This window comes from Carassius carassius, chromosome 48, assembly GCF_963082965.1.
Source record: "Carassius carassius chromosome 48, fCarCar2.1, whole genome shotgun sequence".
NCBI lineage: Eukaryota > Metazoa > Chordata > Actinopteri > Cypriniformes > Cyprinidae > Carassius > Carassius carassius.
Window position 1 is genome coordinate 10,079,707 of NC_081802.1, and position 16,817 is coordinate 10,096,523.

The window sequence follows — 16,817 nt, forward strand, 5'->3', positions numbered from 1 at the left end:
CCTTCTGAAACAGCATGGGCTCTCTTTAATGGTGCATGAGAGTCCCTGCCGTACCCATGTGTATCTGCCAAGGTCTGGTGTCTGTCTGCTGCTGGGGTATTTTTGGAGGTGTGGTGAGCATCATAAATAATGTACCTGTAAACGATACGCGTCTGGTCTAGCTGACAAATAGAGCAAAAAGGAGTGGGGGGAAAGCTATTTGAGAGGGCAAACACCATCAAGACATTTTCGCTCTTTAGGAAGAAGAATTGCGCTGAATTTTGTATTTGCGGCATAAAGCTGCACAGAACAGTGGCGAGCATCTTTTCTCTAGTGGTGATGAATCACATTATAGCAGCAGGACCGGTGCCAATTCCAGAAATGATGGGAAATGAACTAACAAATTACATAAATATATATATATATATATATATATTAGTGCTGAGCAACGCTTAATCGCGATTAATCGCATTGTTATGCATAAAATTAATAATGCATTCAAAAGTAGTGTATTGCGCAATTTTTTTCATTTAGAAGTACTGCTATATGAACAAAAGTGCAATAACATTTGGTTTGCAAACGCTTTAAACAAATAAGGTGCTTTTTCACAGTAATATTCCTTTTTACATAGTAGCAATGAAAATATTTCTTGTAAATCTTTACCTATAACATTAATGTAATTAAATTAAATATAAAACAAGCTATTTGTCACTGCCAGCACATTAACGTTTTTATAAAAATGATGTTATAGTTTGTTATAGAAAAACAAATTATGTTTAGAGTCCAGAGCCTCGATCATAACATTATAACAGGCACCTTCCTATTACAGACCTGCACGATCACGGGACCCATCACAGCAGAGTGCGGTACGGGACAGCACTTGATGTGTGCCCGGGATGTTGGAGAATAATTAGGTGCGCAGTTCAGTTATATATAGATCTGTGAGTGGCTAACAACGCCGGAGTGCAGATCTTCTGATGATAGTATGAATATTTCTGAGCGGCAAAAGCGATAGATGTATAAAGCAATATATTGTGAGAGGGCCATGTGTTACTTCGTCCCATATGACTCAAAATAATCAACCACAAAATTAACAAAACGGTTTACTCCACTGTGCTGAGCAAGCGCTTCTCTGCTGTCTTCACATGCTAACGGAAACTTCCTATTTCCCACGTATGAAGTCGTGATTACGAGCTCGTTGCATTCTTCTCTGTTAAAAATAACAGTGGACAGTGGTTTGTGAATGCTGATGCTGAGCCTAAATAATTTGATCGGAAGCATCCCCTCCTGTGACCCATGAATTGTTTGTATGTGTATTTGGAGCCAGTGAGCAACAGACTTTCATAATAATAATAAAAAAACTCAAATTAATAATTATCACGATAATAACGCGTTAACTTGCTCAGCCCTAATATATATATATATATATATATATATATATATATATATATATATATATATATATATATATATATATATCCTGTATGGACGCACATGGGTGAAAAAACTATCTGCTCATGATTTCATCCAGCAGTGTCCTCCAGACATCCATTAGTCTCATTTTCACACACTTTCTCTCTTAAGAAACAGACAGCCTATGCTGTCAGTTGACTTCCTCTGAACTGTCGCATATTTCTTTTCCTAACTTCCTGCAGAGTGTTTTAGAGACTTTTTTCTAGCTTAAAACGTGGTAAATTACAGAATCAAAGAAAAACAGATAAAAGCACAACATTTTTCTTACTGATAAATTAGACGGCTCCTCAGACTGTGCTTAAAATCTCTGAAACAATTTGCAAGTTCAGAAGAAAAAAAAACCTTGAGAATGTAAATACGTATAATACATACCTGATGTTTCAAGTATTCAATCACAGTTTACAGTTTTGAATCGATTCACCAAATCAGACATTCTGAATTTTTCCACAGAAATGAATTGAACCAACTTTAATATAACAAATATATTTAGGGGAAGTCGTGGCCTAGTGGTTAGCGATTTTGACTCCCACCCTAGGGTTGTGGGTTCGAATCTCGGGTCGGCAATACCACGACTTAGGTGCCCTTGAGCAAGGCATAGAACCCCAAACTGCTCCCCGGGCGCCGCAGCATAAATGGCTGCCCACTGCTCCGGGTGTGTGTTCACAGTGTATGTGTGCACTTTGGGTTAAATGCAGAGCAAGAATTCTGAGTATGGGTCACCTTACTTGGCTGAATGTCACATCACTTTTTTAACTTTTAGTTTCTTTACATTGTTACATCAATCCAAGGTGCAAGAAAATAGAGTTGAAAATAGTGTACAAATTCAAGGCAAATACAGAAAAAATAAACAGGAGTTTTTAAATGCAACATGCTGACTAAATCCGAATTCTGACTCGTATTATTTCTAAGGATGCCTGTGCTGTAATCCATCCCTGGATTTTGCATGTAATATTCATCAGGCTGAGTTTGCTCACTTGCCACGGAAAAGGTATATTCAGGCCTGCCAAAAAGTGTGTCTGCACGTGTGATGTAAGACTCGCAGGCAGTGTGTAAGGATGAGCTGGGTCTCAAAGCAGTTCTGGATGTAGTCTGTCATAATCTCCTCCCATCTGCTAAAGGACCTGCTCTCCCCACACAGCGCCTGGCTCTGGCCCACCCCATCTGGACTTTTCGGACACTCCAACGCACTACCCTGTACTGTGTGGACAATGCACTACTTCTGTTTGTGTTTGTCGGCATTACTGTGTCTGTTATATTGTTTTATAAAGAACATTTCTCAAATTTTATGAGGGTGTCTAGGTCAGGTTTTACCTACGTTGTGGGGATCAAATACACCCACAACGATCTTAAAACTTACATGGGGCAAAGCCAATTGTAAACATGAGAAATTGTTAAATAAACATTATAAATATACCTTAATGACAATAAAGAAGCAGAAAGGTTTGAATAATTTTGAAATGTATAAACAATTAACTACATATAATTGATAGATAATAATATTGCAATATTGCAAATCTCATTTATTTATACATATTTCAAAAAAATATTAATACAACACTAATTGTGTATGTATATATATATATATATATATATATATATATATATATATATATATATATATATATATATATATATACACACACACATATGTATATATATATATATATATATATATAGCTAATAAATAATTAATAAATTAATAATAAATAAATAAACTATTATATTTTTAATAATGTATCTATCATAAAAACGAAATAATATGTCCACATTTGGAAGCCAAGTAAACACGTATGTATATGGAAGCCAAGTATGAGCATGTATATCTGTGTGTGTGTGTGTGTGTGTGTGTGTGTAAAGTGGATCCCCAAATCTATCTTGCCCTTCATGTGTAAGAAGGTGAAACTGACGGGTTTTTTTGTGGCATGCTTTTGACATTTAAGATGAAATATGTCCTCATGTGTCCTAAATATGCCAGACATATTGTGTGCGTGCATGAGTGTGTGTGGCACCGGAGAACATGATAGCTTTAATGAGATGGCCACATATGAAGGACTGTCATTAGTGTTGAGAGAGGCAGCAGCCTGGTGATTGCAGTGATTTGGCCTCGCTTTTTTTTGGCCTGTCCGACCAATCAGAATACCTCAAGAGCTCGCTTCAGAGCCCATGCAATCAACCACCACATTGGCCCACTTAGCAACAGCCGTCCTATAAAACTGAGTATACATGTAAGAACAATGTTCTCAAGCAATCATATGCAACAGATGCTTCATATGATGATGAGTAATCATGACAGAATCTTCTTTTTTTTCCACAGGGATGGGTGAACTGTTGCTTTAAACAACCTGGAAGCAATACCAGTGATTCTATGTAGGGTTAATGGTAGGTGTGAAAAGAGAAAACACAAATAGAAACATTCAATCTGACTTGTATTTTCCAAACTCTTTAGTTTGAGATAGAGGAAAACCATCAACCTGTCTTCATTCTTCCCGCTTGATACAGGCAGATAAACCATTATAAGAATGGCAGGCTGAAACCCTGTCACCTCTTTGTCCATGCCTTTCTCTAAGGAAAAAGCAAGAAGAGTTTGTTTCTCAAGGTGATTGTAGCAGTTATAAGGGAGCAGTTCTTATTAGGGGTGACAGCAAAGGGGCTGTGGCGGCATTACTGACTGGATAACCTTGTGCCTGCTCACCCTTCTGCGCCAGGCTCCTCTGCCTTGCCTCGGCGGGGACACAATCTGCTGGTTGGAATTACCTTGCAGCTGGAGGAAAACTAAACATGATTTCTGACCTTTACTTCTTGTGTTCAACAGTAACCTTTGGTGGTCCGCATGCACAGGCGGGCTGAAATGAATTTCCGACCATTGCGCGTGCGATTAAGTGCATGTTGAGACAGAGTATGACGAGAAAATCAGCAGTTGAAAGATGTTCCTTGAGGTGCCCGTCCTCTGTCTGGGAACCTGCTGGCTTGAAATGTTAATTGAAGTCAAATTGCTTCTACAATGTTTGGAAACCTTCAGAATACAAAGTACCTTATTTCTGATCGCCCAAATGTAGACGCTAAAGCTAATGCAAACTAAAAATTTATTTCCCCAATGGAGCTGTGTGGAGCATTTTTTTTTTATGATGATGGATGGATGGGTGAATGAATGTATTTTTCGGGCTTTATAATCTCAACAACCATTCACTGCCATTATAAAGCTTAAAGAGCCAGGGCATTTATATATATATATAACTCAGATTGTATTCGTCTGAAAGAAGAAAGTCATACACACCTCTAGAATTGCTTGAGGGTGAGTAAATCTTTGGGTCATTTCCATGTTTCGGTGAACTATCCCTTTAACATTCAGTTACTATAACTATATAGAAAAAAAATATATTTACAGAGCACATGCCATTACTGTATATATCTTGAGCTACTTTATTTCTGCTGTGCCAAATGTAGCTGTTAATGCTACTGCAAACATTAATACTCTGATAGAAATGCTATGTGAATATATCTTCAAGCAAACCTTTATTCTTAGTCCAGGTGTATAGATGACTCATAGAATACTCACAGCTATGTGGATGGGTTTTTAAACATGCAACGTAGCCAATGTTTGTGTGTGAAGAAGATTAGCATATATTTGTCAGAAATATAAGCAAAGTGTATTTGAAAGTAGTAATCTGGACCCCTTTTTACCCTTTTCTGAGAAAAAGCTATAATTACGTCTGCCGTACTTGTCCTTTTATGCTTATTACAAGCATATTCCACCAACAACTTATTTTAGCATGCAAGCTAGCACGCATGTGCATGTTGAAAGAGGATTCCTTCCGATGAACTCATTATTCCGCAGAGCTCACCCCACTCATTGACACACTCCACATCTACCCCTGACTGACACATTCGAGCAAATTTATGAAATCGTGCCCACTATCCTTTAGACTGGAGATAATGCAGGCATGGTGAAGTGCAGCTAAATCTTAACCACAAGTGGAACCTAGCAGTTAGTCAAGGCGCTGAGGGGAAAATTGACCTGTTCCATTTTATTTGAGAGGTTGAGCATGTGCATGTTTTTCCATATGTGTTGAAGCACAAGATTGTGGCAAAATTTTCATTTGACATTGAATTGGAATTGAATTGCAAATGTAAGGCAGGATTCTAAATATGTCAGTTATATGCACAAGAACATGCACACAATAAATGTGATTAAGGGGAAATGGAGGATCACCAGCACGTTTCAAACAACTTCCACGAACTGAGTTTTGGAAAATCCATATACTGTACTGACTGGCTTATGTGGAGTAATTCTATGTTATTTCTAGGCTAGTAGGGAAAATTAAGACATGAAACCCATGAATGAGATGATCCCATTAAAAAAAGGCAAGATGGTTGGTGTAGGGGTATCTACTAAAATGGGTGGGACTATGGGGGGTAGAAGATCAAAGTGACTAAAGCTGATTTATCCTGTGTTAGGGCTCAAATGCCTCTGAGAGGCATTGAACAGCCCTTCAAAAAGCAATAGCAGCCACCTTTATATCCAGCCTGTGCCAGTCATCAGGCCTGCATGTGAAGCAAAATCAATCTGTTTCATATCAGAGATACCAGGGGAGAGGGAGAGAGAGTGTGTATGTGAGTGTACAATCTGTCCCCAAAGCTCTTTTTAATGACACATGCTGCATAACAGAGCAAGGATAGAAAAGTGTTCAATAAGGCAAACATGCTGTTATCTGGAGATGAGGACTAATATAAAAAGGCTCAGATGGTACAGAGGGAGTTGTCAATCAAACCCACTTTAATTTCTATTTTCAAATTCCCTTACTTTTCTGCTCAGCATGGACACACTTGCTTGGGCAGAAGTCCTTTAAATTTTTGCTAACAAAACAGCTTTGGTACAAGAACCACCCAAACAGCAAGGCATGAAATATTAGATCATGGCCAAAAGCATGTGGTTGGCAATGGTTATAACCACTCAAGACATCCTCATAAATTCAAAAATACTCACTTTTATCAGGCAATACACTGTTCTTTTAATGATAACCCACAATATTAATTTAACTAGGCAGCATGTCAAGTAACCCATCCAGGGGATTCCTTCTAATCCATACAGATTGTAATGATTTATAAAAAATCAAATCAAATAAAAACATCTAGAAGAACAATTTAATCACATTAGCTCTATAGCCTTAATAACCACTGAGAGAAAGCCCTTGTGGGGAAGGTTCCATGAGGTTTAGAAGGTCTTTCCTTTGTTTTTCTCCGAACAGGTGTGGTGACCTTTTAACCACTTAATGAGATTATGAGCATAATTAGAACTGGAGCCACTGAGGGACCCAAAAGTCAACCCACTTGAACCCGAGAGAATAACCAGTGTCCATCTGGGTGCCACATCGGAATTAGAGAAAGTAACATAATTAAGTTCTAAAGCATTGATCCTCCTCTACCTTAGGGACTAGAGGACATGAAGAAAAAGCAGCATTAGTGCCTATATAGCTACAGTAGCAAGTACTGCCTAAAGCAGTAGCAAGTCTTCAAAGCAGGACACTCTAGGATTGGCCCAGGGTTGGGAAAGAAATCCCTGGCAACCATTAAAGTCACAATGGTGTTGGATTGGTCCTGGGGTGCTACTCTGAACTGTTCATTTAGGATGATGTGCAACTATTGGGCCTGACCTAAGCACATTCTCCATCTCCAGCATGGCCACTGAGAGGAAGACAATAAGGGACCGAAAGAAACCCAATGGGTGTCTAGGGAGCGCTAAGACTGGCCACTCACAGGGAACTCCAAAGACAGCAAAGTGCCAGAGTCAATGCGAGCACACACCTCTATAATGGCAAAATCAATGGGATTTTATGATGCATTAATCTCCTCTACAAAGGCCTGCTTGTCTACTGCTGGGATGGACCATTTGGATGTGGGACTTTGACATATAACATTTTCAAAAAATTGCTACTGAAAACTTTTTGAGAATTTGTTGACACATGCCTGATGGTTTACGTCATTCCCTTAAATATTCTTTTGTCTACAACTCTATTTTCAGAGGGCCACTGCCTTGCAGATTTTAGTTCCAAATCTAATCAAGCACACCTAATTTTTAACTAATCCTGAAGGAATTGTTCTGCTGTGTTTGATTAGGGCTTGAACTAAAATCTGCGGGAGAGTGGTCCCACAGGTGAAGAGTTGTCAATCCATGGTTTAGACCATCAGAAGAAGAAAAAAAACTTTCAAGTTCAATAAATCCTCCACCACAGGATGTTTGTGTGAGTGATAGATGGATCTATTTACAGTAAACAGCAGATCACATGCTAGAGACCCAGAGTTAAGGGTCTTGGCAAGTGTCCTGCAATATAATTGATTGTTAGGCAAGTTGTGCATCCTTGGCCAACCTCTCTTTACCTTCCCCCCAAAATCTATCCCTATGGCATTTACACCTTTTGTTTACAATATGCCCCTTGATTTGACCATACATCGAGTTGGGGGTCTGGGGCTCAGGGCTCCCGTTTCAATATCTAAGCTAATTACTTTTTAATTTACAGTGTGTTGGTAATGGGTTTGGCATGGGGAGCAAGGTTAGACAGGCAGCAGAAGCCACTTTCCTTCCGTTTACTAGCACCACGGCCTCCTTAATTAAACTAAATAATCTGGGCATCCATCAGATAGATGGAGAGAGAGCCAGAGAAAGAGAATTGTAAAGATAGGAAGGTAGGTGAGTAAAAGCCCTGCTGAAAAGACCCCATAAAAAGTTATGATAATTTAGCTGGTGGATCTGTTTTCGACCAACACGATCCTTCTGTAACTAAAAAAAGTCTAAATGCCTGGTAGGTTCATCAGTACACAAAGATCTCATTTTTGGTACCAGCATCCAAAACACAACACAACACTGGTGGGCAGTTTTGCTGATATATTCAGCAGGGAGAAAGGCGAGGAAAGTTCATGAACGTTCATACAAAAGATACGTCAAGAAAAAAAAATAAAAGAACAAGACAACCTACCTCCACGGCTCTCGCTGTCAGCTGGCTTCACCTGGATGGGACGAGTCATCTGGAAGAAGAAAAACATGTACAGAAAAGACAAGGGGTTAGTTCAGGCACAGGCAACCGCTGTCACCACAATAAGACAACAATCTCAAACTATTGAGCCCATGTCCGTCACAAAACTTCCTAAGTTTTGATCAAATGCAAAGATCTACATGTCGGTTTGCAGGGTACATGGCTGCAAATGTTGAATTGTACCATCATGTCTTCAGTTTACCTGCGCACTGTTTCTATTTTTGACATGCTACTTCATGTACAACTCTTGTTTTCTCCGTCTGAAATAGAAGCATTTACAAATATACTGTGTTTGCACTGAGTACCATTTTATTTAAGCATTCAATCAGTGCCAAGGCCTATGGGGACATGGGCAGGTTTCTAATCTTACCTCCAGACAAAACCCTAAAGCCCCTGATTTCTATTACCTGGTCTCTTGTCAGGTAAATTAGTTCACTCGGAAACCATATTGCTAATAATCTGTGCAGCTACTGTAAGTGCAGTTTTATAGGTAAAAACTGAAATCTCTAAAACCTTTAGCCAAAATTTCACTTCCATGATCAGGAATCAAATATGACAGTCATAAAATTTGCTTCTTTAGTTTAAAGTACATCTGCCCTTAAAAATCTATGGCCTAATCAGTAAGCTTTTTTGTGTTAGCTTGGTTCCAGTCTCTAGTGATGGTGGCAATGAGGAACTGAAATGCAACAACAATTAAAGTGGAGGCAGTCGTGCGAGCACGCAAGAGAGAGAGAGAGAGAGAGAGAGAGAGAGAGAGAGATCAATGAAGCCCTATTGATCCCTGCCCCTTAGGCTGTGGAGAGTGTCTGGCAAGGAGGGATTCTGTGGGTAGAAGGCTCAAGGTAATCTACTAAAGCCTGATAAGAATGGCATTTGTTGGATTAGATGCCTCTGTCATCACAGTTTTTGTGCTCTGTATTTCGCTCAACAATTTTTTCCACATTATCCCTGTAAAGGTTGAAGTTTTCTTGACTGGTTCTTATTCTACAAACTTGAGCAAAACACAAAAGAAATACATATATTGTTTGTTTGTTTGTTTTTCTTCTTTTGCCCATCGTTCAAGGATTCAAACGGATTTTGCTGCAGGATCAAAGCATGTTCAAACGGTTTTCCTATTCTCCCATTTATTCCTAGCTGAGGATGTAATGTAGAAATAAATACTGTAAATGTGGACTATTGGAGCAGTACAGCAACTTTATAAGGTGACTTATATTTTATGTCCTTTCCATTAAGGTTTGTGATAATATTCATAAATGCTGATTAAAATAGTTAAAAAAATATGTTTACATTAAAGTGTCCTTTCTTTAATTGTTGGAAAACAGGACAGATTCTGTATTAAAGGCCTATTTTACCCTATAACATCCATTCCCAAGCATTGTAATCCAATGGGAGCTTTATGTCGATCCAAAACAAACTGCTAATAGCAACACAGCAGGCCCAGTTTGCATGAAAAAGGGCCAAGAGCTGTGCAGAGATTTGTGACAAGATTACCCAGATTTTGTGAAGTGCCCTTTGCAGGCTCCCCTACCATCTGTAACCTGAAATTAAGCCTTTTTGAATGCTGCAGCAACTTTCATCTCGTGCCGATGCCAACTCAAGGGCCAGAGAAACGTTTGAGAGACGACAGGATCAACATTTTCTCTTTCTCCTCAACATATTTTCTTTTACTGTCCAATTGTCTGTGTGTGTGTGTGTGTGGGGGGGGGGGGGGGGGGTCAGTTTTAAAGACAGGCCAGTCCCATAAAAGCATGACTTGAGAAACACCATAATGGGATTTTAAAATGCCTTAATAACATGCTGATATATGAGGAAGAGGGCCAGGCCAGATTCATTAAGTGTTAAATGTATCCATTTTCACCTTGAGGAACCGAATAACCTTCCTCTGAGAAATTATTCCATAAATGTATCCATCGTAAATAATAACTAGGGTCTTTGTGCGAAGGGGAAAAGGCAAAAGATGTAATTCTTCTGAAGGTCAGAGTTCAGTAGCTTTGTCTTACACTTCGGTTAAAGGAAAAGTAAAAAAAATAAATAAAATTGTCTATTTGAAATACATTAACACACTACAATGGTGCTGCACTGCAAGTGTTTTCTCCATTGCAATAAACAGACATTCTCAAGCATAAAGACAAGAACAACCCAATAGACATAATTGTGAGATATAACCATTACAAACAAATCATCTAACCCTAACATTAGACAAAACAGATGCTTTTATAGATGCATTGCAATATGCATGCAATGACTGGTAATAAAGGAGATTCTGTTTTGAAAGGGAATGTATTCAGAACTACCTCATATCTGTAAACGCCATCAGTGAGATGTTTTCGTAGCACATTGGACTTTGGTGTATGGTTTATGGATTCACCTTTCTAACTAGTCACTGTCCTGGTCATAAAATGCTGGTGTAATGGTCCATTTGTTTTCCTAAGAGCAATGTGTTTCTCCCTTGTACATTTAGTATTGATGGAACTCAGTTTATTGCATTTTTCTCACCTCTAATGGGATGGCATACACTTCAGGTACACACATTTAAACAAACACACAAGCACACACACACGGACACACACACACACACAAAGAATACTATAATGTCATAGGTATAAGTTATCAAGCTATCAAATAAAACAAATATAATATATTATAATTAATCCAAAATAAAACTTGAACATGAAAACTGAAAATATGAAAATAAAAATCTAATTCAAACTATTAATTAATACTATACGATTTAACTTTTTTTGTTGTTTGTTTATTTTCATTAAAAAAAAACCATTAATTTTTTTTTTTTTTTTTACTCTGCTCAGCTTCCTAACTATTTGAGACAACATTTATTTCTGTCCAAGTACAAATAAATAAATAAATAAATAAATAAATGAATGATATTTTTAAATCACATTTGGAATATGGTTGCATCACTTCAGCAAACAATTTCATAAAGTGGTGGGGACATAATCGACAAAGGCCATCCTATCCATAAATGCCCTCTACGCCGTAAACACGCTCATTTCACACACATTTACATGCACCAGAAACAAAACGACCAGCAGCTGACAAACTTGTGCTGTCGACAGGAAAAGCATTCATTTAGCTTCAGTCCTGAGAGAGTTTACAGCACCTCTCTGCTGCTTTTGTGCCTTTATTGCCCAAGTGTTCTTTACTCATAAGATAAAAACAATGAGTTAGACTTATGCTGCATTCCTTGCAAAACAATAACAACAACAACAACACTTGTTCTAACTGTGATTGATTCAAGAAGGTTTCCACACTCGGAATGCTAAATGCACCGAGGTCCAGGACAAAAACAGAGGGATGGAGGGGGCTGTAGAGGATAGAAGGCCAAGAAGAACTGCCTGCAACTGCCAGATAAGATTGCTTCTCATTTGAGTGGCATTTCCAGAGCCGTGACTCCACCCTAGTGCTCCCCCACATATGCTGATAGACTTGTGCTGGCGGAAACGCACACTTATACGTTTCCCACCCGCAGCAAAAGGACCGGCATCCCTGTGTTTGCCAATCTGTTTTTTAAACTCAGCGGAACAATTCAAATCCCCACGTCCCAACAGGAGTGTGTCACTTACATCTCGTTTGGGATGATGCACACGATCCTCCGGTGCCCAGCAATCCCGACCGGGCGCATTCAGGAATGCAATTTTCAGGATTTCTGATGTAGCTACGGGACCAACTGTCTCTTTGTCCTTGTCATCTGTTTCTTCAAGCACACAATACTCGATAATCATGTTGTTTGCTGTGCTGCCGTCTTTCAAAAGGGGGAGCTATCAAACAGGGTAAACAAAATACAGTGGGGGATATGAAACAGTCATTCTCCTGAGAGACAGTCTGTTCTCCTGTAGTGATGTTTGATTAGGCACCGCTGTGCTGGGGTAGATAGAAATTCAGAACAAGCTGCTCAGAGAAAATTGGGACTGTGCCTTGTTACTTCCGTCTATGATGAATGTGAAATAATTCATAAATTGCATGCAGGACAAACATCAACATGGATCAAATGTATGGTTTGCTGTGGTTTTACAAACTGTGAATGAGAAAAATATTTTTTTTTCTATAGCAGCCAAACAAGGATGTTTATAGTACACTATTTTTTTTCTAGATCAGTGGTGTCCTGAGAATCCTTGCAATCTGTTAAAAGCAGACTTTGAGCTTTGCTCACTTGCTGGATTTCATGTTCAAAAGGCGTTTCACACCACATCACTTTTTTCATTCACATGCATTATTAAAATGGTTCACATCTTATAACAGTTTGGTGCTGTGGCTGAAAAAAAATGTACAGAACCTAAACTTTACATATAGCTGACAAAAAACTGCTGTGAATAATTTAAAAAAAAAAATCTATATTTTTGTTAACTCAAATAAAGATTATAGCTTGCAAAAATGAAACTAAATGCTTCATATTTTCTCTAAAAGACCCTAACACGATAATAGACGATGCTAATATCTGACTAATTAATTTAAAACAACTATAAACAATTATTAAACAACAAATAGATAAATACAAATATAGTAACCCTGCTGTGAACCAGCTTGTCTGATTAAGAGTCGGTTGTCTTATGCGCGTGTGTGTGTGTGTGTGTGTGTGTGAGGAGAGAGTGCTGACTGGAGTTTAACAATGAGATAACAGCCTATTCCCTGATCATTATTTAGCATTAGCAGGCCATCACAGCCCTTTCTCCTCTGTTATTCCTAATAGTGAAATAAACACCTTTTGATTGGAGCATCCCAGCTGCGATAATTAATATTTCCAATTATTGATTTGAAAGTGCGCTGTGTGGTAACAGCCTTGGGCTTCAGCTTAACTAATAATTCTACCATACCGGAAGGTGAGAGCGGTAGAGATAGGAATGGTGAGAGGGAGATTAATTCTTCCATCTCCAGCAGTTAGTCTGCTACTAACACAAAGCTACAAAGTAAGAGTTGTAATATAGCATACAAATAATATGGGCTACTTTTATGAAGCATTTAGAAGCTTGATAGGCTGATTGCTCATTTGATTTAGTTAAAAGAGCGGTTAAGATATCCTTCAAAAAATGTTTGTTTTATTCCTCCACAGAAATAGTTTCAAACAGCACAAGGGTAAATAAATGACAAAATATGCATTTTTATGTAAACTACTCCTTTAAAATGGAAGTCATTCTTCCTCCGAGTCTCTCAGAGGAAGAAAATGAGACAGAAAATGGATGAGGGAGAACGAGGTGAAGTAGTATCTGCCAGAATTTGTGCGTGAGAGGTATTTTGCTCCCAGCACTTCTGTAGAAGCCCTGATAAGAGTATCGACTGCAGTCACCTGTCAATCGCAAGCATCTGAAGTCGAAAACTCCCAATAGCTTCTCTCCAATTCGCACAATCCTGGAGGTCAGATGTAGCTCCAGTACTTCGACCCCTGACACCACACTTTCTGAGCAATCTGGAATGTCTACAGCGCTCTGAAAATGTCTAACACTGTGGTCCAGCTAACGTCGGGTTATCTCATGCCACACTTTCAGTCTGACGTCCCTCAAAAGGTCAGTGGTCTAGATTAAATCTTTTCCACCTTAACGTTCCTCTGCCTCCTAAGTTTGCACCACAAGAAGTAGCTGCTGACCTTTCACAGCACCACGACCAGGATCCCACTGAAGACCATCAGAAACAACGGTTCCTGGAGTGAACCTAGTTTTAACACAGGTTTACCTAGAAGTGGATGAAAGGTCTGAACTGAAAAACTCAACAAGAACAGAAAAAAAATAAATATAACATAAAAAGGCTCTAATCCTACAAATGCTCACAAGCCAGTCACCGGAGTGTCAAAGTGAGATAAATACAGAAAGGTAGTGCACAAGAGAGATTCCCTGACTTCACAGCAGCCGTGGTCTTTTATCAGGGGAAGGGCATCTTTCCCAGACATCTCAGGTAAAGGCGTTTGCAGCTCAAAGACAGTCATCACTTTTTGGAAAGAGACGTGGGGTTTGTTGGAGGAAGAAAATCTCTGTCAACAAATTCCTAAGAAGTACCTTGATGTTTGCTTTGATCTCTTTTCATTCTCAATTTTGTTTCCGACCTTGTTTTGTAGAACCTATTTGAAGAGCAATTGGTGCCGTTTCATGTCAAAATGCTGGCAATCATGTTTAGCTACTCTTAAGCCTTCAAAGTTTCATAATGACAGCTTTAAAAACAGGGGATGACAAAAGAAACACTTCCAAATAATGCTTCTGAATACAATAGCTGAAAAAGCATTAAAATACTTTTGCTTTGTTTATCATGGCTAATCCATTTTAGAAACACGTCAGGCTAGATTAAATAAAGTATCATAAATATGCAAAACTACACACTGGTAACCTTAGCATTTTGATTGCCAGATCTCTTTAGGATGTGCTAATACAGTATTCACTGGGGTTCACGGTTTTGAGCTCTGTGTATGCTTTGCCCTGCCGTGGTGGAACAAGGGGGAAGCTCCCCTTGCCATCACTGCCACTACAGGATTGTGACAGTTTACAGGGCACTCCTCTGACCAATGGGAGGCCAGCACCGCTTCCCGGTCAGTGTCCCATAATTGCCGGCATACCTATGCCAAGTTGAAGTTTCTTTAATGGGTTACAGACCTCCGGTGAGCCAACGCCTTCTCAGTGCTATGATAGCCTATTAGCAATTCACCACAGCTTGTAGTGTTATTATTATTATTTTTTACCTTTTTAAGCCACCTTACACCCTTCCATGCCACATCTAACCTGTTTCAACCTCGTGGTCCTAAGGGGATGACAACGGCAGAACTGAAAGGAAAGAGGCAGAGGAGAGAGGGAGGCAGTGATGCAAGTCGACCAAGTGTCAGGTGTGGACGGAAAAAAAAAGCCGGGGGGAACATCTAGGAGATGGGAGAATAGACAGATGGAAAGGGGAAGAGAGAAAGACCTGAAGCCAGAAGTGACATTTGCTCAAAGCCATTCACCTATCTGCCATGAGAGATGATGCAATAATGGTAATGTGCCCGCCTGCAGCGGTTCTCAACTGGTGGGTGGCAACTCAAAAATGGGTCGCTGGTCCGTTCTGGCAGGGTTTGGACAGTATAGAGAGGAAAAGAAAGAAAAAAAAACTATGCTAAATGCAAATAGTAAATTGCAGTTAACCAATTAATCTTGCTAAATAAATAGGTTTAAAATTTAGGACTTTTATTGTTGACCTCAAAGGCTGTGTCCAATTAAACCTAAAGTCTTATTTTTCAACCCATTGTCCATTTCTTACAACAATTCTGCGCACTTGCCTCGCACGTGATCCACATCACTGTTGCCTTGACGATCGATAGTGAAACAACAGATCTTTGTGTGCTCAGTGTTTTACAGACGAGGCTATGTGGCATTGTGTGTTTGTACAGACTAGAACTCAACGAGGATCCAGCATGCTTAGTCCATCTGTCTACAGTTGCAGTCCAAATCAACTCCGATAACAACTCCACTCTGGCATAGATAAAGAGTATATATATAGATCACTAATGTATAATACATCCAGAGATGATTTTTTTTTTTTTCTAGTAAATGGTGAAAAAAAATAAGTTTATTTACTTATTTGAAAGTAACTTATTTATGTGTATATTTGTATATGTGTGCCTGTTTGTACATGTACATACACACACACACACACACACACACACACATTAACTACATTTGCTTTCAGCTTTGTCAGTTTTTCGGTTATAAAAACTGTTTTATTAGAACCAAAAATGAAATGAAAACCGCCTCCTTTTTTTTTAGCTTTCACTGTTTTGTTGAATAATAAAGAGTTATTAAACTGGATCAACCTTTGTGCCTACATTTTGTGTTATCTTATCTATAAATACATACAGTAACAGAACATTTGTATTGCAAAAAATAAGCTTTTGAAACAATAAATACAGAAAAAAAACTTTTCATGGATGAAACATGTCATATGGGATTACAGAACAACATGAGAGCGAGCTGTTTTAGTCAAAAAGGAGTTAGATGAAAAATAAAATGATAGTGATTGTGTGAAGCCCCAAAGAGCACATAAATGTGACTTTGCTATAAACTACATATGTTACAACCCCAGAAACACATTAAATTCAGCAAAACAAGACACAAGCTAAATTCCTTCTTATGCCATAAATAGATTTAAATCCTTCATGAAACAACTTCCCTGCATCCTCCTATACATCGAGTATACAAACAAGCCAAATAAAACACACGCAGCAGTTTAGACCTTGAACTAGCGTGACCTCAGTGCTGACAGGCAGATGAACTCCAGCATTTTCCATATCCTGCCCCGGAGGACTCCAACTACGTGAAAACACAGTGCAGTTATGCAGAAAACATGATGTAAGTGTCTGTCCATCTCAGA

At 38.8% G+C, this 16,817-nt stretch overlaps 1 protein-coding gene across 7 annotated transcripts in view; it reads right to left on the minus strand.

The window, feature by feature from the left end:
- LOC132131552 (CUGBP Elav-like family member 5) overlaps positions 1-16,817 on the minus strand; it is a 199,070-nt gene that overhangs the window by 70,488 nt on the left and 111,765 nt on the right. For all 7 annotated transcript variants that reach the window (XM_059543609.1, XM_059543608.1, XM_059543607.1 and 4 more), the window contains exon 3: positions 8,424-8,472. In XM_059543609.1, the coding sequence (XP_059399592.1) occupies positions 8,424-8,472 (49 nt within the window). The remainder of the gene's footprint in view (positions 1-8,423; positions 8,473-16,817) is intronic.